A 26,740-nucleotide genomic window follows, 5' to 3' on the forward strand; every position below is an offset into this window, starting at 1 on the left:
CAGCTGATTGGCTGAATCAGCCGCGCCGGAGAACTCAGGCCTCCTTTGGTAATATGCTCTCGGGAGTTGTAGTTCCTGCGCCGAGGCACGTGACCTACAGTCACGGGATTAGATCACATGACAGCAATCGTATAAAGAAGCGAGAACTCGGGGAAGAAGGAGGAAGTGACCGGCGGAGAGGAAGGTAAAGGGCAGCGGCTACACCGGCGGGGAACGGAGGCTGTTTATTGCGTCGCATCTATTGTTCTCTGTCATCAGCCCTGCATGTAGCGTTCTTTAGTGGTGTGACTGCTTCAAGCGGCTCTCCTTCTGTACCGCTTGTCGGTAACGCAGTGGTTGTACGGTCCCTCCGCCCCTCTTGTGTCCGTCACTATGCAGGCTGCCTGCAGAGGGGTTTCTGGGTAACTCCTATCAGTGATCTACTGTCCGGATGGGTTAGTAATAGTTGATCCGTGGGGATCCACTTGCTCTTGGTGCAGATATTGTCATTGGGGTTGGAGGTGGAAGTGTTGTAGGGGGGGGTGGCAGTATCTGGTACTGACAGTGAGTGGGTGATCACGTGGGATCCAGTGATCAAAACCCGATCTGCAGGCTGAGCTCCTCATGCCGCTGTACCCGGAGTGCAGCGCCCAGTGTCACTGATCATGTGATGCAGAATCACATGACTGGCACATCATATGAATGGTGGCGCTCAGTAGATGTTGCTGCAGTATCGGGTGGTGGGAGGAGCTCCGGCTGCAGACTCCGCCCCAGTAGTGCAGCTTCTAATGGGATGGGGTTTGGTGCAGAAAATCCTCAGCACTTCTGCTACATGTGGAGGGCATGAGGCGTGCTGATTATGTCAAAATCCGCAGCCATGCATGAGCTTCCCCTTCAGCTAAGGAGACGCGGTGGTCCTTGGTTTGCCCCATGCAGCCAGCCGCTTTTTTCATGCCTTGTTCTGCAGCGGTGATGCAGTCACTGGCAGCGCCCTGGAAGGTGGCACAGGTGATCGGTCTACAGGCGGTATTATATCCTCACCTGCTAGCAGCAACTGGAGCCAAGCAAAGGTTCCCGTACTCACTGTGGATGATCTGCTGCAACCGCAGGTTGATCACTGCTAGTTGCTGGGCTCCACCTGCCAAGTCAGGTGCAGGTATCTACCTAGTTTCCCTGAAACTAAGACCTACCCTAAAACAAGCCCCACCGTGATTTTTCTGGAAGGCTTTAAATAGAAGCCCTATCTGCATTACATAAATAAAAGGCATACTTACCTAGCAGGCTCCGTCCGGGTCCTCCCGCTGCTCTCCGGAGCTCTGCCGGGTGCCCTGCAGTCCTGGTTCGCCCACAGAAGATCACTTTCTGGTTACGGGATTCATAAATCCCATCTCCAGGAAGCGATGGCTCTGATTGGCTGAGCAGCACTTGAGAACCAATCAATGCAGCGCTTGATGAACCAATGCGATGGCTGTGACTGGTTCATCAAGCAAAGGGAAGCACCCGGCCAGAGCTTGCTAGATAAGTATAATAAGACATCCCTGAAAATAACACCTAGCTCCTCTTTTGGGGCACAATTTAATATAAGACAGAGTCTTAGTTTCCGGTGAACATGGTAGCGGTGACGGCACATGCTGGTGCCTGAATATTGCTCTAGATGAACTTCCTGGCTTGGTAAAGAGAACCTGAATGAGCGCTAAGGCCTGTGTCACATGACCGTATTGGCGTGCACAGTATATGGAACACTTGGGTTCTTTCACATGCCTGTATTTTGTGCATTCATTTCGTCCCCACAAAAAAAAAAGAATTACATATATATATATTTTTTTTTCCACGCATACAAAAAAATAACACCCCTTGCATAAATGCACTCCTGCCTAAAACTGTGCTGTCACATGGTAAAACTGCTTGCAGCTGAAACCCTGCAAGCCAATGGCTGCATGATCTAGCTGGCAATCTTGTGTGTGGCCATTGGCTGCCGTGTCTGGATGGCGTTTCAGCTGGCTCTTTGTGGTGGTCTGGGGGCAAACTGTCATTCCTTTAAATTCCCACCAGCAATGTGAAAAGCTAAGCTGGCCCATGGATGAGCGTATTCTGGGCTGCTGCTCAGAATCCCCACTGATCAGCTGTCTGAAATGGCACAAGCCCTTGGGTGAGCACTGCTGTCGCTTCACTGCATACCAGGCACAGCGCTGTACACTTCATAGTGGCTGTGCTCAGTATTGCAGCTCAGCCCGACTCGCTTGAATATAACGTAACTGCTCTCAGGCCATGTGGCTGCTATCGGGCCATGAATCACGGCCTGATATCACCCTTGCCATCCATCTGAAAACCCTGGATGTGAGACAGTTTTATGTGGAAATAGCCTCACATCCCTGCAGGGCTGAAGGAACCCCCCTCCGCACTCACTAAAAACAAAGGGCGGATCACAAAAAGATAGAACAGGCTGCTTTTTTTTTTTTTTCTTTATCCCAACACGGTTAGCAGTGCAGCAGAGATGGGGAAGTCTGTGTGTAGTAAGTAATTTAACCCCTTCCTCTCCCTGCATCTGAAGTCCATAGCGGCAACAGGGTTTGCTATTACTACTAAGGCCGCCGGTATGGGTGGTGGAGGGGGGTGTCACTATTACTACTAGAGCCGCCAATATGAGGAGGCGGTTATTATAACTACACATGGCAGACTTTCTGCACAATTTACAGTAGCTATAGCAGCGAAGTGGATAAGACTCCGCAAAACTGCACAAAACCCGTTGATTTAAGGATTTAATTCCGCAGCAGGTTAATTTTAAATATAATGTAGATCAATAGCCCATCAGCGCCGCCCCCCCCCCCCCGCAGACGTATCCAGGCCGATGTCCAAAATATAGAAGGTGGTCAGCGGCATACTCAATGGGAAAATCCACACCTCAAAAGACTGACATTAATACCATATGCACGCTATACAAGGGGGTCTGGACCACAACCCACAAAAGGTTTTCAAAATAGCAAAGAGTATAGCAGCGTTGAAAGATGCAAAAATAGTAAAAGTAGGGGGGAAAAAACTTCATTACTCCATAAAAATTGCTGCTGCTTGTGATTTTATGGAGTAATAGGGTTTTTTTCCCCCTACTTTTACTATTTTTGCAGCTTTTGATGCTGCTATACTCTTTGCTATTTTGGTATCTAAGCCGATGTGATACGTCTGCAGAGCTGCTGCATCACACCTGATCCATCTCCATTGAACTAATACTCTCCTGGCCCCGCCCCCTCCACGTTCACTCTACTGCAGGGGAATGTCCCTTACTGTAGAGTGAACTTAGAGGGGGCGGGGCCAGGAGAGACTGCTGTTTAGTTCAATGGAGGTGGGCGGGAGCTGGGTGGGGCCGAGACACTGCTTATGTCAATGTGTCCTGTCATCTTGAGCGTGCACACAGCGGGGAGAAGAGTGCAGGGCATTGTGGGATTGCAGCACAATGACTCCATCTTTGAATACTGCTGTGTTTTACAATGCTTAGTTTTTTTGCTTTTTTTATGATGATGCTTTTCTTTCACTGTCACCCTGTGTGGCTGGGCAACCCCTTGAAGCTAATCTAGGAAGTAGCTGGTACCCAGATAGTATGGTACTACTGTCACGTGTGACCAGAGGGTAGCTCCACACTGCCCCATGCACATAGACTCCTCATATATACTAGCGCTGACTGCAGGGGTCACATGTCCCTGTCGGTCATTGCTGTAGCAGGAGGACTGACTGCCATTGAAACGGGTAGCGGGAGGTCAGGTGAGCTGCTTATGTCTTTCCATCACAGAAGCTTTAACACGGCATTCCCTGGATAACCCCTTTATATCCAATATCTGGATATACAGTGCAGGAACATATTCAGTAGAATTGCCCCTTCCCTAATTGTGACTTTGCTTTCTCATCATAGATGCATCTATTCCTATTGTCCTCGGTGCTCCTGGGAGCTCTACTAGTAGATGCCGCACCTACTGCAGATGAGATCACTTACCTTCCTGGGCTGAAGAAGCAGCCATCTTTCCGACAGTTCTCCGGCTACTTGAATGTACCTGGAGGAAAGCACCTCCACTACTGGTGAGTATCAAGCCCTGTCACATTGGAGGACCACTACTATGGAGGCAGTCACTAACTTGGGGATGTTCTCACAGCCAAAAACCAATGGATTTCAGGGAAGATCTGCGTCAAATCTATTTTATTTATTTATTTTTTTTTATGTTGGTTTGCTGCAGAATCCATTAACTAAGGATTTACATCCATGTGAAAGGTAGACCTCCGTCATCCCTATGCACTTCTGTATCTCCAGGTTTGTTGAGTCTCAGAAGGATCCCAGCTCTAGTCCCCTGGTCCTGTGGCTGAACGGAGGTCCTGGCTGTAGCTCCCTGGATGGACTGTTGACCGAACATGGTCCCTTCCTGGTACGTCATTGCCTGCAGATGTATTGGAACTCTGTAGTATCCCATCACTAATTCATGACCCTTCTCTGTAGATCCAGCCCGATGGAGCGACACTAGAATACAATGACTTCTCCTGGAACAAGGTGACTATGGGATGTCCATGGGATGTTGGTTTTCTTCATGCTCCTCTTGGCACTTTTGGGTGTGATACAACTCTTCTCATTTGCAGATTGCGAATGTCCTGTATCTGGAGGCGCCAGCTGGTGTGGGCTTCTCCTATTCTGATGACAAGGACTATAAGACCAATGATACGGCGGTAAGAACCTGCTGCACCAGTGGGCTTCTCACAGAAACTACTGGTTTCTACTTCTGTAACACAAGCTTCCTTTTTTATATATGGTTGGACTGACTAGATTATCTTCTTGGCCTCTCGTTTGCTGTGATACTGAGTGCTTTTCTTAAGTCGGAACATGAAGTGCAACAGAAAAAAGTTCAGATCTCTGTAGAATCCCCAACAAAGCCTTAGAGCACTTAGCAACTCTGTTCTAGGCAGCATACCGCTAAGAGTGCATTTACGTGGGCGAGTGCCATATCTGTCTGAGAAACTTAGACTGGCATTGCACTTGCAAACATATAAACTTTAATTTAAGCTTATGCAAACGCAAAGTATCTTGTGAGAAACTCATCCCTGCACTTGCAATTTTTCATGTTTGTGGAAAGCACCCATTATTTCTTATGTAAAATCACCGCCTGTCGGATGAGTGATACAATTTTGCACCCATAGGGAAGAGTGGGTGATGTTTAAATAGAGAACAGTCACATATATGTAAATAAAGCCATTTAAAATGGGTTATTTTTCTGTGCATTTTGCACCACACAGAAACTGCCTGTGTAAATGCACCGTAAAGGTCACCTCTTCCCATGTAGACAACTCTGCTCACCTCTAGTCAGTTTACTAGGTCACAGAATGATCTGCCATATTTGGCACATGATCACAGTGGTTAATCCCTGGCCTCTGGTTACTTCAGTAAACCTAGTATGACACACATTACACACTGAGGAATTTCTGAGACACAACCTCTTGGAGGGTCTTCAAGGTTGCACATTGTCCTTCCCTGTGTAAAAGACTCACATGAACAGTCTATGGAAAGCAGGCTGTTATTGTTGCATTCACTCCAAGCCATAAGAGGATAAAAAAAACAAGTGATACACCTGTAGTAAGACTGGGGACATGCTGATCTCAGCAGCTGTCCTACACCTTGTAGTACTACAATCTTGTGCTCTGATCTCCATCAGATCTGCCGTAGTACAATTACGTCCTTTAACATGCGATGACTGTCGTTTAAATAACTGCATGAGTGATATCCCTACTAAGGTTGTTGGCGCTTGTGCGGAGACCGCCGCTGGATTGTGGGCTTCTCGCTCAGTGCTTTACCTTCTATATGCAGCTGGGAGTGTCTACGTGGAATGAGAAGCATGCGATTCAGTGATTGGTTTTGTGCTGACAGTCAGTAATAAAGAATAGTGCATTTACACTAGGTGATCATCGCTGAATTTCATTTGCTTGTATGAATTTTGAGTGATTCTTCCCATGTAAATGGCCCTTTAAACTGTTAGTGGAGCTACCCCCCCCCCCCCCAACCTTATCACTTGTTCTAGAGATGGTATTGTAATCAACTACACCATGCTTATCAGTTATGCCACCAATTTACCCCCACTAGTAAATAATACATGGAGATATGCTGTGTAGTATTGAGTGGGCATGTCTAAGCTACCAATCCTCTGAGAGGGGACCTGCACTTGTGTGCATTCATGAGACCAACTGATCAGTGCTTGGAATGCTCTCAAGTCAGAACCTTTAACATGGGAGAGGCTGCAAACCAAGTATGAGGCTTTCTAATGGCCCATTTCCAAACTATGCCCAACACTCATCCCAGTGATGCTCCCTCCTGTACCGTTACACATGGGCAAGTACGCTCAAAAGTGAACGATCACGGTTTGCACTGAACGGCATGCTAAGTTTTTTTTTTTTTCTGAACAGTTCTTGTTTAGTCACTGAGTGCATTTAAATGGGACGACTACCGTTCACGTTTTCGTGGGAGTGTGGGAATCTCGTCAACGCTGAACAATAATAATCTCCTGCTAAAGGGACGTTAATGCATAGGAGAACTTGATGCAAAATGTATGCAGGGTCATAGTAATGTGTTTCCATAGCCTTAAGGGTGCATTCAGACGACCGTATATCGGCCGGGTTTTCACGTCCAGCCGATATACGTCGTCTCTCTCTGCAGGGGGGGGGGATGGAAGAGCCACGAGCAGTGCTCTGAGCTCCCGCCCCCTCTCTGCCTGCACTATTTTCAATGAGGAGAGGCGGGACGGGGCTCTATTTCTCGACACTTAGCCCCGCCCCTGCCTCGCCTCCTTTCATTGCAAATAGTGCAGAGGGGGTGGAGAGGGGGCAGGAGCTCAGTTCCTGCTCCTGGCTCTTCCATTTCCCCCGCCCCTGCAGACAAGGATACCGTTTATCGGCTGGGCGTGAAAACCGAGCCGATATACGGTCGTCTGAATGCACCCTAAGGCTCAGTTTTCTCCTAATCTTGAGATTCCCAACTGTCATGTTTTTGTAGTCATTTTCCAGAAACTGCTGACTCTTTATGTTCTTCCCCTGATTCATACCTCCCCTCTGCTTCACAGGTTGCCCATAATAACTTTCTGGCATTGAAGGAATTTTACCGGCTCTTCCCAGAATATAGTAAGAATGGCCTTTACATCACAGGAGAGAGCTACGGGGGAGTCTATGTCCCATCACTGGCTGTGGAGGTTTCCCAAGACTCCAGCATAAATCTTAAAGTAAGACTTGTCCCCTCTATTAGGACTTGTACTCTAGTCTGTCTGCAGGGATCTGGTATCTGTAAAGGCTGCATTATAGTATCCTTACTGTAATCTAGACCTAACCTATGCATAGGTGTGGTGCAGGCTTGGCAGAAAGCACATGGGGTTTTCTTCCCATGGAAAACCCCCTTAAATGTCTGCCCTGTGTCATTAACCCCTTAATGTCCTGTGCATTTTGTGTCTGTATGGAGGAGGATCAGGAACTGACTATGTCAATGCTGATTATTTCTCACAGCTGATGCTGTGATCGGCGTAAATGCTGATGGTGGCTGTTAACCCTGTAAATGTCGCTGTTTCTGACAGCAGCATTAAGTTTAATCCCTCCCTTCCTAGATTTAAAAAACAAAGTGATATAGCTATCATTTTGTTATCTGTAAGGCCTCATGTCCACGGGGAAAATTAGGCCCGCCGTGGATTCTTCATGCAGAATCCCACAGGGGGTCCCTCTTTTCCCACGGACATAAGGCCTAAAAAAGAATTACTTACCTGTCCGGACGCTGCGGATCTGCCCTCCGTCGTGGCCGGATCTTCTTTCTTCGGCCCGGCGGATGTGCTCTGCACGCCAGCAGCGTTCCACGCGCATGTGCCATGCACTTTTTAAAATATTTTTTTATTTTTATTTTTTATTCCTGCTCTCCCATGCTCCCGCGCTGGAGTGCAGGAATTCAGCTGCGGGTGTGCCTCGGATCCGGACGGCTTCAATAGAAGCCTGCGGAAGACCCACACTAAAATGGAGCATGCTGTGGGTGTTTTCCCACACACGCAATCCGCGCCTCAGGGAAAAATGACATCCACAGGTATTTAAATACCTGCAGGTTTCCAATACCTCCCTATTGGGTGTGGAACACGCGTGTGGGTGACCCACTGTGGGTCTGTCCCCGTTGACATGAGGCCCAATGGTCCAATCTATCAAAGTAAACTGCATTTAGCCTGCGCCGTGAACATCATGCAGAAGGTAAAATACAACTCAGGAATAGCCTTGGCCACCCTGTCCAAGAAAAAAAAAACTTTAAAAAGCAATGAAAAGGGCATGTATATGTACTCCAAAAGGGCACCGATAAACACAAAACGTACCACAAAAACCCCTTGCATAACTGTTGGAAGGAATGGTTATGGCAGCTGAAAGTTGTTTAAAAAAATTTTTTTTTAGTACAGCGGAAAAAAACTTTCTAACACTTAGAATTAAAGTTGTTCTTTTTAAGGCAGTGAAATCTGGGAAATTCTTGTGATGTCATGCTTCAGGGACTTTTTTGAAGGTGTGTAGGTGGGGAACGCATGCCTTTCGGTTTGCATGTGTTCTCCAGTTCCAGTATACATGAAGACTAGCTGATATGCTCAGCTTCGCCCGAGTTAATTTGGTTACAGGTGTTTACTGTTCGTACTGAAGTCCTGGTCAGTTCAGAGGAACCAATGAATAATACATGTATAAACAGACGAGTGTTAGATTCTCCTCAGGCTACATGTACTGATGTCCCTCTGCAGAATGTGCCACCCCTCACACATCACCTTTACCTGTAAAGATAAAGCCCTTTTCTAAATTCAGATTTACCCCCAGACTTGAGGTTGCAGCCCCTTCTTGGCCTTAAAGGCATGCTCCATCCCTGCAGTCCATGGCCTCTTCCTTATGTAGTTTACAGCCTTTCAGTATATGCACACAGAGGTCAGTTAGATTCTCCTCAGTATGCAGATGCCTTCACTAGGTTTTATGGTTTGAGAAAAGAACGGTCATGTGGCGTGGATTTTCACGCTTAGAACTGAGTATTGCAGATTTACTTTTCCTATTTAGGACTTAAGTATTGTAATACCAAATTTCATGGTTGTACAACATCGGGAAGTTAGAGAATTAGATTAGGTACATAACCTTGGTGGGTCATTTACTTTTGCACTTAGAATTGAATAATCAAGTTGTGAGCCCTTTACTAGTGCAAAAGTAAGTGAAAATGGGTTTTCTCATGTATCTTGTTTCTAGGGAATTGCTGTTGGCAATGGACTGAGTAGCTACGAGACGAATGACAATTCCCTGGTTTTCTTTGCTTACTACCATGGAATCCTCGGCAGTGCGTAAGTGAAGAATCTTTCCTTGTTCCCATGATGCAGCGCTTCCTTAGCAGCAGTCGTGGTTGACTCCACTTGTAATGGACAGCCTTTCACTTCTAACCTTCAGGTTATTTTGTCTCTGGATGGCAAATGGATAGTGACTATATAAAAACATGAGTATTTGTTTGAACATTCCAATGAGACTTATATAAAAAAAAAAATTCACGATAATCATTCGGTCTAAATGCAAGCGGACAACGAATGAGAATTCACTTCTCACTTGTCCCTATTATGCAAGTATAATCCTTCTTGGTTCGTTGACTCTTCCAGTTTAAGCACTGATCAGTTAGGCTGGGTTCACATGGAGCGGATTTGCTGTGAAAATTCCGTCCGGAATTTCGCCACAGAAAATCCGCTTGCAGCTGCTAATCCCGGGATTAGCCGGCCATGTGGATGAGATTTCTCAGAAATCTCATCCACACGGGATGGCAAATTCGCCGTGGCAAAGCCAGCACTGCAGCGCAGATTAGCCGGCCGCAGCATGCTTATTCTTTTTCTTCCTCCACTGCGGCAGCGGAAGAGCGTGCGGCCGGGCCGCTTCAAAACCCACAGCTAAGTGCCGGGGGATTTGAAGCAGCGGAAGTCTTGCGGTTTTTCGCTGCGGCCAAACCGTGTGATTTCCGCCGGGATTCCGCTGTGTGGGAACCCAGGCTTAGTGTCTCACACTTGCTTATGTGAAATGCTGATTAATTCTCATTGTACAAGTCAACTATTAATCTGCCTGCATAACAGGCTGCACGAGAGCGAATGACCTAGCGATGACATCACTGGCTCATTCGCTTGTGCGAACGAGAATCTTCAGTATTAAAGGAGCTTAATTGTTCGCTGAACTCCATTAACTATCAGCTCTAACCTCCTGCTATGCAGTAAGGAGAGACGGGCAGCTGCTAGACTTGTGCCAATCTGCTATAGCATTAAACCACTAAGTGAAGATTGATTATCTTATTACAATGGCATCTGAGGTGGGATATACTGGTTCATGTGGAAGGATCTAAGTGACGTTGCCCAGTGGATAAATTGATGGCTAGAGGACTGGATTGGAGCATCCGCAAAACGGCAGGTCTTGTGGATTGTTCCTAGTATAGTTAGTACATACTAAAAGGGGTTCAAAAAAAGACAACTGGTGGCAAAGTCATTGATGTGCCTCAAGAGCAAAGGCTAGCTTGTTTGGTCTGTAGGATCTGCTAGAAAAGTCACTTGGAGGTCCCACTTTACAGCTTACAGGACTCTGAAGATGACCTATGGTATCTGACACCAAGATGTTAAAGGATCTGCTTCTGAGGTCTTGTAGAGTCAATGCCTCGAAAGGCCAAAGCTAGACTCGTGGCAAAAGGGGTCCTACACACTAGATGGGTGGCTCATTGGAGTATCTCTGGAGGGCAGGCTATACTCATGGCATCACCTGTAGTTCAATTGTCTGGACCATCTATACTTGTGCACGGCTATAACTGAAGGCTGTAGATGTTTTACAACTTCTCTCTGTTCTGTTTCTTGCAGTCTTTGGACAGAACTGCAGAAATTCTGCTGTAAAGAGGGAACTTGCCAGTTCCACAACAGCCCTGACACGGAGTGCTCCCTGCGGGTAAGCGTCTGCTTCCTTCTGGGTATGGAAGGACCGTCGAGGAAGCGCCATTAGTTTAATCTCGTTAAACGTCTTGCTATATACATATAACCAGTGTTGTGCATGTTTGTATGTATGCAGGTACAAGAGGCCATGCATGATGTATACAGCACTGGACTAAACATCTATAACCTGTATGAGAACTGTGCTGGGGGAGCGCCTGGTGAGATCCGGTATGCAGTATTCCTTTTCCTGCAATACACTTAAAATGACCACTTCAAAATTCTGCATAACTGTACATTTTTAGTAGGTTTATATTTATACAAATCAGACTTCCAAGTCTGGACAGTAAAGGGATGGGTCGCTGTCCCTCCCTTAAACACTTGAATGTGTTTTAAAAAATAAAGTAAGGACATGGCCTATTTTGGGCTTCAGGACACAACGATTTCTGGCAGATTTTTTTTATTTTTATTTTTTGCAATAAAAACCCTTTTTTTGGAAATTTTTTTTTTTATAATTTTTTTTTTCCTCTATTGCTGCATTCAAAGTCCTGTAACTTTTTTTTTTCTATATACGGAGCTCTACGAGGGCTTATTTTTTGCGAGACGAGCTGTAGTTTTTATTGGTACCATTTTGGGGAATATACGGCTTTTTTGATCACTTATATTGCATTTTTTGGGAGGCAAAATGCCTCCCGCTGCGGGATAGCGTGAGAGCAGTCATGATCTCGAGCAATCCCGATAACGTAAGGGGTACATCACTTTGTGGGAAGTACCAGCCTGCCATGACATACCCTTACGTCATGGGGCGGGAAGGGGGTTAAAGGGAACCTCTCCTACTCTTACATGCTGCCTGCAAAATGGATTGCATTTTCAGTGGGAGAAGCTAAGACTGATATAGTTTTATGGGGAAAGATTCTGTATAACTACTTCTTAAATGTCTGCTCACACTATAGTTAGGAGTCTGAGGATGGTCTTATTGGTTGATTGCTATCTCTGTATGCACAATCGTACAGGAAAGACTGCTAAAACTGATGGCACCAACCACTAAACATAGAATGAGCAAAGACTTGATATGGATAAAATAAGTCATGCCGAACCTTTTAACTAGACTATGTATCGCTGTGCTCAGTAACGTCCCCAGGTCTCACTTGCTTCCAAATGAGCAGAAGTGGGGGACACTAAAGGGAGCCTGTCGGCTTGAGCTAGTGCGATCTGAGATCTGACTGCTGCAGCTGCTGCTGACCACAGTGATTGACCACAATGGTCACAAGCTCAGACGGCACATCACTGTAGTCATCTGCATGTTAACTCTTGTTAGGACAATGCTTTAACAAAAAAATACACCTGGCATCAGCACTTGTACATTTAACATCTGCATGAATTGCATAACTGTTTATATGAGGAGCGGTTTTCAAAAATGAGCCAAGTCACAAGGAATCGGTTTAGTGAATCGATGCTGCGGTCTGTGGACAGGACTCAGACTCTGGCAGCATTAAGTAAAACTGTAAGGCAACGGGAAGCTACTGCTTCTGCTTACACATCTACAAGGCTATATTTAAGCAAAGGGATTCATACTGTAGCCTAAGGCCGCCTGCACAGGACCTGGTCAAATTCCATATGCATATAGAGGACTTAAAAAAATCACGGTTTTCATGTGATGCGGCTTAAGCCCTACCAGTCGTGGTCCGGGGTCCTCCTGTGGCCCTGCCAGGAGCCCTGCAGTCCTCATTCGCCCACGGAGGGTCACTTCCATGTTGCTGGATTCATTATTCCATAAGTCCTGCCCCTAGGAAGCAATTGCTCTGATTGGTTCATCCAGCACTACTCAGCTAATTGGAGCAATTGCTTCCTGGGGGTGGGATTTATGAATCCAGCTACCAGGAAGTGATCTGTGGATGAATGAGGACTGGAGGACCCAGACCAAGCCTGCTAGGTAAGTATTCTATATTTTTTTTTTATTTTTGTAGTGAGGAGATTGCTGTCACCCATGCGAAAGAGGCCTAAAACTCAATTTGTCACTCTAAACTCATGAGTGTTTGATGCAATGTCACATTTAAACAGATGCAAACACCTAAAAGCTAACTTGACTAGAATTCTTGTATGCCACTTATGACTGACTGCAGGCGCAATCTTGATGACAAATGTTCACTATTTGCTGAGATCTACAAAGGGGACCCATGACTGGATAAAGCCAGCAGGACTTGTTGCAGCCCTCTTCCCCCCCCCCCCCCCCCCCCCCCCCCGCGCCGCCACGGCTCCCCACGAATTTTTTCGCCCGAATACGGAAGTACTCGAAAATCGCGGTAGTTGGGCGAAAAAGGGGCGGGGCCGAGCACGTTCGCTCATCTCTAATAAAGAACAATCCCTGTGTCTTCCTCATTAGCAAGAGTAGACCATGACTGGCTTTGATTTTTCTCCTGGATGCCACTTGCTGCTACCTCCATTCCTCAACACTGAACCAAGCAGTAAAAGTCTTTTTGACAAGTTCTTCACCCCTCATGTTGCACGCAGGGCTCTGAACCTAGTATCCTTTTGAGAGCTAATATTCTAGACTTTAAAGTACGATGCAAAGATCTAAGGCTTTGTATGGCCAAGCATCTAAAGTCGTAACCTGTTAAACTTGTTTGCCGGTAAGAATTTCCTAATCTCTCCTTCTATTTTGCAGGGATAAAGGAGACCACATAGCAGTCTATTACCCAGGATTCATTTCACCAAAAATGCATGTACACTTTGAGAAAGTAAGTGCGTTTTATGTACAGTGTAGACTATTAAACTCCTAAAAGGCCACATAAGATCTAGGTGTTGCCTCTTGGATTTCCTAGAGGTCTTAGTGATGCATCCTCAGCTGAATCAGATATTGGCTATATAGGGTATTAAAGGGGCGCTCTGGTTTCAATAGTTTGCTTGGAAACCCTTACTCTGAATGGTGGGCCTAAAATGTCTAAGTGACCAGACCTCCTGACTGCCATTCTAAGCTTCAGAAAACATGGAAGGAGAGCTGGTGTATGGCAACCAATGACCTCCCTTACCATGTTGGAGCAGTACCTTGTGGTGTATTTTTGTTATGCCCTACCTGACTATTACATCTCAGTGACCTTTTTTTTCTTTGTGGTGCAGAAACTGGTTCTTTTAGCTAATATAGAAAAGCCTGTTAAAATGGACCCACCATGTATGAACAGTACAGCTTCCAGCGACTACCTCAATGACCTCTTTGTGAGGAAGGCCCTGCACATCTCTCCAGAGGTCAACAGGTGGGACGTCTGCAGGTAAGAATTTTCCCTAGCAATTGAAAACAGACATCAGCTTTTCTCAATGGCCTAGTTGGCTCTGAATGACTGGCCTAGCCTCAGGAACTGTCATAAATGACTTATCAGGGGGCTGCGTACTGGTACCTAACTTATCAGCGGATCACTGGGTTGCTGTCAACCTGAGGAGCTGATGTGCTGCCAGAAAAGCACAACTCCTCCATACATGCACTACAGTGGACTGGCATAGTAATGCAGGCACAGTTCCCACTGACATTAATGTGAAGAGCCCTCCTGAGGCTGGTCATTCAAGATCATTCGGAGCTGGACAACCTCAAACTTGCATAGTCTCACTTGTAGAGGAAGTGATATCTTGGTTAACCTAGAAGTAACACGTTACAGATGCTGCAAATGTAACATTTGACATGTTATAACTACAATGTAATACACAACTCAACATTGAGTTGTGTATGTCATGTTAACAATTGCTAAATCTGTATGTTATACTTGATTCACTTACTGGAGGTACTAACAAATAAAACAGGTCTAACACTTTCTACAGCAGGAGGGGGAGTATTTTAACACTTGCATAAGGGGAAACTAACTCTAGATGGGCCAAATGCTAGAATATTGTAGGCTAAAGCCACCAATTTCAGAAGGGTAAGACAGTCATCTAATATGTATGGAGGGCCTACTGATTGTTCCCCTGATGGCAGATATCTGGATTGAGAATGAAATCCAACTGCCTGATCTTTTGTTCTAACAGCAGATTATCCAGAAATGAGCGTGCTGCGACTTGTTTTCCGCAGCAAACTGTCCGCAAATCGAATTCACATGCTTAAATTCAGTTGCAGATGCCAACACTTCCCTAAGGGCACTTTGAATTGCGGGTGTGCAGATTCCGCAAATCAAATCTGCCTATGGATGTTGGGCCTTACTAGTGTGTTCCCTCCTAATTATAAGGTAATCTATTTTGCTGTGTCCACTAGATGGCAGCACATAAATATTGCACTTCTCACAACTTGTAATTGGGTTAAGTGATCAACCAGTGGCATTTAACCTGGTGAGTTCTTTAAGAAAGTTGTATACAAAAACAGAACATCTAGAAAAGTTTCATAAGGAAGCCAAGTTTTGTGCGTATGGTGTAACTCTACGAATGTGCTTCCTACACAACATGCATTTCAAAATTCGCTCTATCAGATGAGAGCTTCCTGGATTTAGGATTTGATTAGGAGGTACGTTGTGTAGTTGTATGGCACCAGAAATCTTGTCTCACAGACTTTAAAACTTAGCGTTCCAATCAATGGGAATCTGCCTTATTGTACGGTAGGTTTCCTAACTTGTGGTGCAAGTCTTGTAATGGTAGTCCAAGCCTGATAAACAGAAGGTGCATATACAAGTGACCACCCAGACTGCTGTAGTGTGCCTCGATGGTCTCTGCCTGTAGTCAGACCTGTGCAACTTTTTAAAATGTCTTGTACGTTTGACACTGCACTCAAAATGATGGTAATCTATATGGTTTCTGCAGTTTTGATGTATACAGGTATTATGGGCGCGTATACGAAACCATGAAGGACCATTACTTGAAGTTGCTCAGCACTCTGGTAAGTGACTGTAGAAAATACATTAGAGTGTGGTGGGTTTTTATTTTTCTACCAGTAATGTGATCTTGTACAGAACTGTAGTTAACTTTTATCAAGTTACTATCTGAATTGGATCGGACTAGATTTCTGACACAAGTCTATGGTTTTTTTTTTTTTGGTTTTTTTTTCCTCCCTTTTAGAAATACCACATTCTGGTGTATAATGGAGATGTAGACTTGGCCTGTAACTTCCTGGGTGATGAGTGGTTTGTGGATTCTCTGCAGCAGAAGGTAAATCCTGTACACTGCCTCATGCATGTTTATCAGCAATCCCAGCATTGCCTTGCGCAGAACAATTGTCCAAATTGCTCAATCGAGTTAATGTGATAGAGTTGTATGAGGGCTCATGCCCACGAGCGATGCAGGATACACCTGTGGATTTGTGACACGGGAGTCACATGACTAAAAACAAAGTGCCTGCGTGTAATCAGAGTGCCGTGGTTTCCACTAATGCTATATTAATGGAGACCTTCCGTGGTGTAAATCTGCGGAAAATAGAACAGGCCGAGACCACTTTTTTTTTTTCCTCCCGCTGCGGAAATCCACAGTAGAATTCTGCATGTGGGCATCGGCAGGCAGAAAGCTATTAGATTCAATGGAACCTAATAGCTGCAGAAGTCACGTGTGGTTTTCCGCAGCAGGAAATGCGTAGCGATTCCGTCCGTGGCATTCGCCCTAAACGTGGCTTCCAATAAGCCATAACTTATTACTTTTGTTTCAGCTCTCCTCAAAACAGTCACCGGTTTATCTTCTGCTGTAAACGGGCGATGTGTCTTCGACGTGACAATAAATTCTGTGCTCGGCTGACCTGCAACACATCATTAACCATTAAAAGGACACGAACTGTCACTTGTACACTGACCATTCACTGCACTGAGCGCTTTCAGCAACATTTGTCCTTTGGAAACCCACCCTAAGGCCAGCTTCACACGAGCGTAAGCAGATTGACATGCATTTTAGTGCTGCATGTCTGCAGATATTTTGCACACACATTGGTGTATTTTTACTTTACTTGCACCCACCAGGCCTGATTGTTTGCGTACGGCAGACTCCCTAATTCAAATGTCTAATTAAACTTTATGGCTTATTCAGACGGGCGTAGATCGATCGGGTTTTTACGCCCGACTGATATATGCTGCCCCTCTCTGCAAGGGGAGGAGGTGGGATCGGCTGGGAGCTGTGCCCCGCCCCCTCGCCACTGTTTGCAATTGGGGGGGGGGGGGGGGGGAGCTCAGTGCGCTAGCTCCTGTCCCACCTCCACCCCTTGCAGAAAGGGGCAGCGTATATCGACCGGGTGTGTGTGTATATGCCCTTAGTTTTAGGTGTGTGCTTTTTGCAGAAGACCCAGTGCTTCGTGCATCTTCTATTGCATACACATTTGTGGACCCCCATTGACTTCTTCGGGGACCTTTTATTGTGCAGAAAATTGTTTTTTGGGGGTTTTTTTGGTTATGACAAATGCATACAGAAACTTCTTGTTGGCTCTACACTGACCTATCTGCAGTCTCTCTCCAGTAAACCTGTATCTAGACATTGCATAGCATGATAAAAGGCAGCTTTTGTTTGCTCCAGAGTCCCAAATTCCCTGCCCAGACATGTAGTTTGGGCACAATGTTCACGATTACAGATCCCCTTTAAATCCAAGGCTGCATGTTGACAGCCTTCGCTGTATGACTAAACACGGGTGTCAATCACTGATAGAGGGCCAATGGGACCTAAATCCTAAGAACAGAATGATCAGGGATTAGGATAAATAACAGTCTTATGGGAAGCCTCCGTATATCTGCTCAGCTCCTCCTGCTCTGCACATGATGCCTGTAGAATTAATTGTATCTTTTGTGATGGATTTCTTTAAGAGCACTTGGTAGAGAAGTGCAGCTACTAGAGGGGGCTTACAGCCTATGACGTGAGAAATTAAGAATGTTTGCTGCACTCTTAAGATCCCTCTAGTGTTAGAAAGTTTTATAATGGTGAGGGCAATGAATGCCCCTGACAGAGTAGATGGGGCGATGTGTATGGGGCACCCATTAATTCTCAAACACAGGATAGTCTAGAGAAATGTGGTTTCTGTATTACTACTTCATATGTTCCAAATATGCTAAAACTTAATATCTTGCTATGTCTATAAAATCTCACACTGCCCCTCAGGAAATACCTTAAAGGGGTTGTCCGGCAACGCAGGGTGAAATTATCTTTTTCTTTTTTTTTAAGAATACTTATTTCCTTTTCATTAAGCATTGTAAAGCACAGCAGACATTATAGCTAATATGCCTGTTTCTTTCTTTTTTTAAAATTTTTTAATCTTGTTGTTTGACATGTTTACTTTGTACTGCAAAGATTTTTCTTGCTTTATGGAAGAGTCATGCATATGGGTTGGAGGCCAGTTGGCTTTACAACTTACAATATATACAAAATCTGGTGCATTTCGCAAATGGGAGATGAAGGGAGAAAAGGAGTGAATACGGGGGGGTGATAAGAGTTTGTAAAGGGGGAGGGGTGATACGATGGAGTGCATAGTGGAGGGTATATGTCTGTTGTAAGAGTGTATATATGTATGTACATCTGCGAATAAATACAACTATGGGAAGGGAACACCATAGTATAAAGCGGGGTTAGCAGGGTGTTCTTTGGTGCGGGCCTCTAGGTGGGTGGCCGAGCGCAGGGGCCAGGCCCCCCCGATCTGACTACAGTGCTGTCAGGCCCTTAATGTCGTCCGTGTAGCGCTGTTATGGCCAAGGTGAGTGGTTGAAACAAGGTTAGCAACGAATCGCACAATTGGCCCCACACTTTTTGGAATTTGTCCAGACATTTACGTGCTTTGTAGACTAGGTTGTTATAGGGTATGGTTGAGTTAGTAACTTTTCTCCATAGTGCCAGGGTCTGGCCCCTCTGGTCCATCTATCTCAGCGCGATAACTTTTCTAGCTAGAAATAGAACTTCTCGCAAGAAGATTCTATCATAGTGCTGCCATTGTTCTGCATCAAGAATACCAAATGAGCAGATTTCTGGGGTAATGGGAACCGGGATATCAAGGACCACAGAGTAAGTTTGTAACCTCACCCCAGTATGTCCAGACTGACGGACAGTCCCAGATCACGTGCCAGAAATCGGCGCATGTGCATCGAATACATTGTGTGGATGGGTGCCAACCCATCTTGTATAGTCTCGCCGGGGTAAGATAGCATTGATGGACTATATATAGTTGGATCATTTTGTTTGCTGACGGCGAGACTAATAAAGGTGATTCTAGGACTTCTTGAAATGTTTCTTCCATCAGTGTTGGAATTGGGGACTTCCATTTAGCTAGGGCGGGGGATCTCTCGGGCGGCTTTTGAAGTTAAGTGGGAATACAGTGTTGAGATGAGTCCCCGGGGGCCTTGTGATTGTAGTATTCCTATTAGTGGGTAATGGGATATGGTGCTATTCGCAGGTGGGAACTGCATCTGGAGCGCATGCTGAATCTGCAGGTATTTGTAAAAAATGGGTTCGGGGTATTTGATATTGGTTCTGCAGTTGCTTAAAGGATAGTAGAACATTAGAGTTGTATAAATCACCTAGACTAGCAATCCCGTACTGTTCCCATGTCTCCAAATCAATCAGTGGCAGTAGTTCCACCCCCACCCCCCCCCCCCCAACCCAGAATTTCTCCACAAAGGCATATCTGCGATTATGTCGGAGAACCCGCTCACCTCTCTAGCCTGATGCCAAACTTGCATAGCCAGTTTGTGGATAGGTAGCATCTTACCCCTCACCGTGGTGGGAAACCCCAGTACCGGCCATAGGCTGGAGATATTTAAGGTGTAGGCCAAATGGGACTCCGAGTTGGGCAATGGGCCGTCACTCAACCAGCATTTTAAGTGGAGCAATTGACCAGCTATGTAATATAGGAATAAGTCTGGACGTGCTGACCCGGCACTGCCTTTGGGTCTCTGGAGTGTAGAGATTTTGATTTTTGGGCGGGAGCTTCCCCATATGAAAGAGGACATAAGAGTTCATAGTCTGGAAAAATCTCATCGGGACTGGCACGGGGATGTGCTGCAGGATGTAAAGACACTTGGGTAGGACTATCATTTTAATTGGGTTAATACGGCCTGCAACTGACAGGGGCAGCGATCTCCAGACTCGAAACTTAGACCTATAAAGGTCTAACAGGGAAAATATGTTCAAATCCAGGGTTTGGCTTGTGTTGGTGATTTCAACTCCCAGGTATTTAAAGTCATTGGAGACTTGTATGCCACAGAGTGTCCGTGAGCCGCAGGGGGTTCTGTACAGAGACTGGCATTAGGGCAGATTTTGACCAATTAATGTGTAGACCTGAGTAAAGTCCAAATTTGTTAATCATGTCCATGGCTCGGGGCAGGGAGATCATCAGGTCAGACATGAAAAGCAGGAGGTCGTCGGCGTATAGCGCTACGCGGTCCTCCCGATCTCCTATTACAATTCTGTGATAAATTGGGCACGTCCAGAGCATAATGGCCAGTGGCTCCATAGCCAGGGCGAAGAGAAATGGAGAGGGCATCCCTGTCTCGTACCCCTAAACAGGGGGAAGTATGGAGAGCAGGTGCCATTCACTGAGATTGCTGCCACGGGTGTTTTATATATTAGATTCATTCAATGGATCTCCCTATCTCCGAACCCAAATCTCTTCAGCACCTGGAGCAGGAAGGGCCATTCAATGAAGTCAAAGGCTTTGGCGGCGTCTAGGGAGGCCAGGGCCCAGTCCATTTTCCTCTCTAACCCGACTTGCATTACTACCTGGACTCGTCTCAGGTTTTCTCGCATAGATTTGCCCGGCATAAAGCCGGTTTGATCTGGATGTATTAGATCTAGAATGATGTTAAGGCGCCGGACCAACATTTTAGTTAGGATCTTATAATCTGAATTGAGGGAGATGGGCCTGTAGGAGCCACAATCTAGCGTGTCTTTCCCTGGTTTCAGGAGGAGTATGATAGTGGCCTCATAGAAGGATGGGGCAGGGAGTTACTATAGGCTGCGTTGTAGGTCGCTAGTAATGTGGGTAGAAGGAGTTCTTGATACTTTGTATATACTCCTATTGGTAGGCCGTCCGGGCCTGGGGCTTTACCGCTGGACATCTCCCTAAGAGCTTCTGTAAGTTCAGCCAATGTAAATGGGGCATCTATTAGTGTCTGTTGAGCCGGGGTTAGTGTGGGGAAATTGAGATGTGATAGGAAGCTCACGAGTTCTTGTGGCGTGGAATCCAGTGGCGTATAGCTCGCTATAGAAACGCTGAAATCACGCTCCTATCGACTTTTCGTGGCTATGCCAAATTTTGGTGTACCAGGTGGGCTAGTAAACTACTGGATTGATTGCCAAGTTCATAAAATCCTTGTTTTACAAAGGATGCTCTGCGGGCTTTTTCTTGTAAGGGACTTGGGTATTGACTTCCTTGTCTTAGCCATTGTTCTGTGTTCATCGGATGGGTCCGCAACGTAGGTTGCCTCTAGGCGCACGTATTGGGACGCCCATCTCGCGTTCTAGCATAGAAGATTCCCTTTTTATATATGAGATGGATGATTTTAAAGCGCCTTGTAAAAAGGCCTTTAGTGTCTTCCACAGCAATACCGGGTCAGCATCCGGCTGATTCAGTTCCAGAAAGGTAGTGAGTTGGTTATGGATCCTGTCATTTGTGCCATACAGGCTTAACCAGAATGGATGTACCTGCCAACTATGCCGATGGGCATGTGCATCTGATGTGGAAATTTCCATATATATGGGGGAATGGTCTGATATGCCCCTGGGGAGATGCTCAATGTGGGTTATTGCAGTGCATAGCCTTACGTTCCCAAGACAGTAGCCTATTCGGGAAAGGGCGTTCCTGACGACTGAGTGACATTAATCCCGAGCCGCTGGTCGTCTAACTCTCTAGATGTCCTGCCCTCCGACCTCCTGTAGGAACAATGCCAGAGGCGAGGGGTTAGCCTGGATTGCGTGGGCCTGGGGGACGCTGAACCTGTCCATCTGGGGGTCTAGCACCAGGTTCAAATCACCCATGCATAGTACAGAGGCGTTGGGGTATTGAGGGGCAAATTGGGCCGCTTGATGAAGGATTGCTATATTGGCCGGTGGGGAGAGGTACATTCCCATAAGTACATAGGGGAGAGAGTCTATCCACGCCTGAATAAAGACATATCTGCCCTCTGGATCCCTGACTGTACGTTCCGTTTCCCATCTTAGTCGTCTGTGAATTAGTATTGATACTCCTCTGACTTAAGATGACTGTGGAGTGTAGGGACCATTGGACCCATGGTTTCCGTAGTTGTCTGACTTTTCTCTGAGATCATATGCATCTCTTGGAGGCATACTATGTGTGGGTTATAATTTCTGATGTATGAAAAGATCATGGACTGTTTCCAGGGGGCACCCATTCCCCGCACGTTCCAAGAGTATCTTTGTTAGACATTTAACTCGGCAATTTTTATGTGTACGTAGGAGGGTATTGTAATGCATACAAATTTGCCATGGCTGGACAACCCCTTAAAGGGGTTGTCCCGCGAAAGCAAGTGGGGGTATACACTTCTGTATGGCCATATTAATGCACTTTGTAATATACATCGTGCATTAAATATGAGCCAAACAGAAGTTATTCACTTACCTGCTCCGTTGCTGGCGTCCCTGTCTCCATGGTGCCGTCTAATCTTCAGCGTCTAATCGCCCGATTAGACGCGCTTGCGCAGTCCTGTCTTCTGTCTTCTGAATGGGGCCGCTCGTGCCAGAGAGCGGCTCCTCGTAGCTCCGCCCCGTCACGTGTGCCGATTCCAGCCAATCAGGAGGCTGGAATCGGCAATGGACCGCACAGAAGACCTGCGGTCCACCGAGGGTGAAGATCCCGGCGGCCATCTTCACAAGGTAAGTAAGAAGTCACACGAGCGCGGGGATTCGGGTAAGTACTACCTGGTTTTTTTTTTTTTTTTTTTAATCCCTGCATCAGGTTTGACTCGCGCCGAACGGGGGGGGCTATTGAGAAAAAAAAAAAAACCCGTTTCGGCGCGGGACAACCCCTTTAAGCATGTGACATGTGCTGGGGAATGGGTGCATCTTCCATTATATCATGGAAATCCCTTGCCTACTGGCTATATTATAGTTCCAATATAGAGTATTTAAATGTTCTACTACAATCACTAATTGTGGTCTAGTATTCTGACCAACCTTCTTTCAATGTCTAGCTGAAGGTACAGCGCCGGCCGTGGCTCTTTACCGATGGAGACCAGCAGCAGATCGGAGGTTTTGTGAAGGAGTTTAACAACCTGACTTTCCTTACAATCAAGGTACTGTAAATCTTTGGAAGAGCTGTTCTGCTAGGCCACATGTGTCAAACACAAGGCCCGCGGGCCGAATCCGGCCCGCTGCCTCGTTTCATGTGGCCCGCGGCGTGCCGACGCTGCTCACCACTAAGCTATTACCAGCTGGAGTGCTGCAGCTCCCCGCTGGCATATTAACATTTTTCACAACACTTCTGCCCTATTCAGCAATTCCAGCAACCTGATTGGTTGCTTGGTGAATCAGCCAACCCAAACAACCAATCAGGCTGCTGGAACTGCTGAATAAGCAGAAGTGATGTGGAAAATGTTAATATGTGAGCGGAGGGGAAGCAGTGCAGACAGCAAGGAGGAGGTAAGTATGTGGTTTAGGGGGGCTAATGGTGGCTGCTGGGGGGGGGGGGGGGATTTAGTGGTTGCTGCCGAGGGGGGTGTTAATGGTATTAGTGGCTGCTGAGAGGGGGGGGGGGTTAATGGTGGCTGCTGAGAGGGGGGGGGGGTTAATGGTGGCTGCTGAGAGGGGGGGGGGGTTAATGGTGGCTGCTGAGAGGGGGGGGGGGGTTAATGGTGGCTGCTGAGAGGGGGGGGGGGGTTAATGGTGGCTGCTGGGGGGGGGGGGGTTAATGGTGGCTGCTGAGAGGGGGGGGGGTTAATGGTGGCTGCTGAGAGGGGGGGGGGTTAATGGTGGCTGCTGAGAGGGGGGGGGGTTAATGGTGGCTGCTGAGAGGGGGGGGGTTAATGGTGGCTGCTGAGAGGGGGGGGGGTTAATGGTGGCTGCTGAGAGGGGGGGGGGTTAATGGTGGCTGCTGAGAGGGGGGGGGGTTAATGGTGGCTGCTGAGAGGGGGGGGGGTTAATGGTGGCTGCTGAGAGGGGGGGGGGTTAATGGTGGCTGCTGAGAGGGGGGGGGGGTTAATGGTGGCTGCTGAGAGGGGGGGGGGTTAATGGTGGCTGCTGGAGGAGGGGGGGGGGTTAATGGTGGCTGCTGGAGGAGGGGGGGGGTTAATGGTGGCTGCTGGAGGAGGGGGGGGGGTTAATGGTGGCTGCTGGAGGAGGGGGGGGGTTAATGGTGGCTGCTGGAGGAGGGGGGGGGTTAATGGTGGCTGCTGGAGGAGGGGGGGGGGGTTAATGGTGGCTGCTGGAGGAGGGGGGGGGGGTTAATGGTGGCTGCTGGAGGAGGGGGGGGGGGGGTTAATGGTGGCTGCTGGAGGAGGGGGGGGGGGGTTAATGGTGGCTGCTGGAGGAGGGGGGGGGGGTTAATGGTGGCTGCTGGAGGAGGGGGGGGGTTAATGGTGGCTGCTGGAGGAGGGGGGGGGGTTAATGGTGGCTGCTGGAGGAGGGGGGGGTTAATGGTGGCTGCTGGAGGAGGGGGGGGGGTTAATGGTGGCTGCTGGAGGAGGGGGGGGGGTTAATGGTGGCTGCTGGGGGGGTCACTATTAGGGCTTGTTCACATGGGTATTTCGGTAGCACAAATACGCTGTGTATTTGCGCAATCAAAAATTGCTAATGCCTGCATATTTAGGCACGGAAAAAAGAACGCAGATGGGCTCACTGAGATGGTGCCCAAATATGCAGTGAATACATGGGTTTCCTGCGCATTCACCACATATTTGCACGGCCCATTCACTTCAATGGCCTATTGGGGTGCGTAGTACGCAACAAAATAGGTCATGCTGTGTGAAAATGTACATCATGTGACTGAACTCACTGAAATCAATGGCTTCTATTCACTGCATATTATGTACGCAAATACGCTTGTGTGAACAAGCCCTTACTATACTGTCTTACAATCGGCCCTTTGAAGGTCACCATAAGCCCGATGTGGCCCTCAGTGAAAATGAGTTTGACACCCCTGTGCTAGGCTGTAGAGATCCCAAGAAACTTGCTTCTGGCACTTGGTGGTATTGCCATCTTGCGCTGTTTCTAACATCCTGTAGCTGTGTCATAAATGCCTCATGGGTGGGGATTCTGTTGACACTTTGAATCACTTAATTTGAAGTGTCAACAATTGCTTTTACCACTGAAATCAATGCCATGACGCCTTTAAAGGGGTTGTCCCACTTTTTTTTTTTTTTTTTAACAGCAGGGAAGGGCCACATCCTTGAGGGGTTAAAGATCTGACTCGAACCATTGAAGTCTATATAGGACTTTTCACACATGCAGAATATTTTGAGTCTGCACCTAAAGACAAAGCTTAACTGCTGCTGCAGACTTCCACTCATAACCCACGTGTATACATGCAGAATGTTCTGTATCTTAAGGTGCATACTAAAATGTTTTGCACACGTGAAAGGTCTCTTGGAGCTTCAGTAACGCCTCATAAGCTAGCTATACCTGTCCAACCCTCCACCGCATGCCATCTCTTTGCAGGACATCAGCTCTATAGTCACTTATCCCCTCTTCTCTTGCAGGGAGCCGGTCATATGGTGCCTACAGACAAGCCAAGTCCTGCCTTTGTCGTGTTCAGCCGCTTTATTAACAACGAGCCTTTCTAAAGCCTGACTACCGCTGCTCATTCTGCACAATATTTATTAGGGGGTTACAGCCTTCAAGACCCAGGGAGTGCCCAGTCGGAAGTCTCTTCTCTTCAACGGATCTAAAACTGCTGGAGCTCCAGTTCCTTGACCAAACTTCTGTTCTCCTCACTATAAGCGTTCTTGTGTCTCTTATAAACGGGTCATTGTCTCAGGGTGATTGTTGGCACTGAAATAAGTTTTCACAACTTCTTCAATCTGATTTTATGTATGAATAAATTGCAAAGATGTCTGACCTAACGTCACTGACTTTAAAGAGTGTTTAGCATGAAAACCCATTGACCTAATCTCAGGATAGGTCATCAATAGTTGATTGGCTGGGGTCTGCTGCTCAAGATCTGAGGCTGGGGCATCAATAGGTTTTGTGTGGCTTTTTTTTTCTTAAAGTTTCCTTTTATAAGAGATGTAAGAACGTTGATTCCGATCATGTGACACCCCTTCCCACATCTTACTGCTGTATGTCACACAGTGATTTTTTTTCACTGTTTTGGGTTTGTTTTTCGGTTTTCTCCCTATGGACTAGGGTATTGCTAACGTCAATAAAACAAATGTCTTAATTTTACTGGGTTGCATTTTTAAACCATAACTGCATTTGAAGCTAACTTAATACGTCCTAGAGACAAGTGTTGGTCAGTGGGGGGTCTTGCTGCAGAGACCCTTAATCACTAGAATGAGGAGGCAACGCTTCTTGGGTACAAGTTCTACCTGAAAACGGGCATGTTCTCCATGTAAATCTGTCCATTGTCATGACTAGTGCAACAAATATGCAGTGTATTCTCCTTTTCTGTGACACTACACAACTACTGCTGCATTGGTGTTGGAGCTTAAAGAGGAATCATTGTCATTACTAATTTGCCTATTTTGGCAAATGCTTGTGTTTCCTAGCTTAAAAAATTGAAAAACACACACTGGAGTATTCTTCTAGCCCACTTACATGGGACAAGCTGTTGGGTAAACTATGCCCACCAGTTCACCCCAGTTATGTTGGCTCCTGTACTGCTACACATGAGCGGGGATCGCTGCTATCGCTCAGTTCTTCTAGCATGGAGATTGAGTGGGCTGGGGAGTGTTTAAACAGTATTTTACATATATTCCCACTATGTCATAGGTTTCCCTCAGACATTTACT

General features: G+C 46.7%; 1 protein-coding gene across 1 annotated transcript; it reads left to right on the forward strand.

Moving 5' to 3' along the window:
• Positions 1–63: 63 nt before the first annotated feature.
• LOC136588069 (lysosomal protective protein-like) lies at positions 64–26,174 on the forward strand. Its single transcript, XM_066586978.1, has 15 exons — positions 64–184; positions 3,881–4,044; positions 4,274–4,385; positions 4,457–4,507; positions 4,594–4,680; positions 7,059–7,214; positions 9,226–9,317; positions 10,851–10,935; positions 11,056–11,147; positions 13,582–13,654; positions 14,034–14,182; positions 15,690–15,765; positions 15,945–16,034; positions 22,988–23,089; positions 25,490–26,174. The coding sequence occupies exons 2-15, from the start codon at positions 3,881–3,883 to the stop codon at positions 25,571–25,573; spliced, it is 1,413 nt and encodes a 470-aa protein (XP_066443075.1). The 5' UTR covers positions 64–184; the 3' UTR covers positions 25,574–26,174.
• The last annotated feature ends 566 nt before the right edge of the window (positions 26,175–26,740 follow it).

Source organism: Eleutherodactylus coqui, chromosome 13, assembly GCF_035609145.1.
Source record: "Eleutherodactylus coqui strain aEleCoq1 chromosome 13, aEleCoq1.hap1, whole genome shotgun sequence".
Lineage (NCBI taxonomy): Eukaryota > Metazoa > Chordata > Amphibia > Anura > Eleutherodactylidae > Eleutherodactylus > Eleutherodactylus coqui.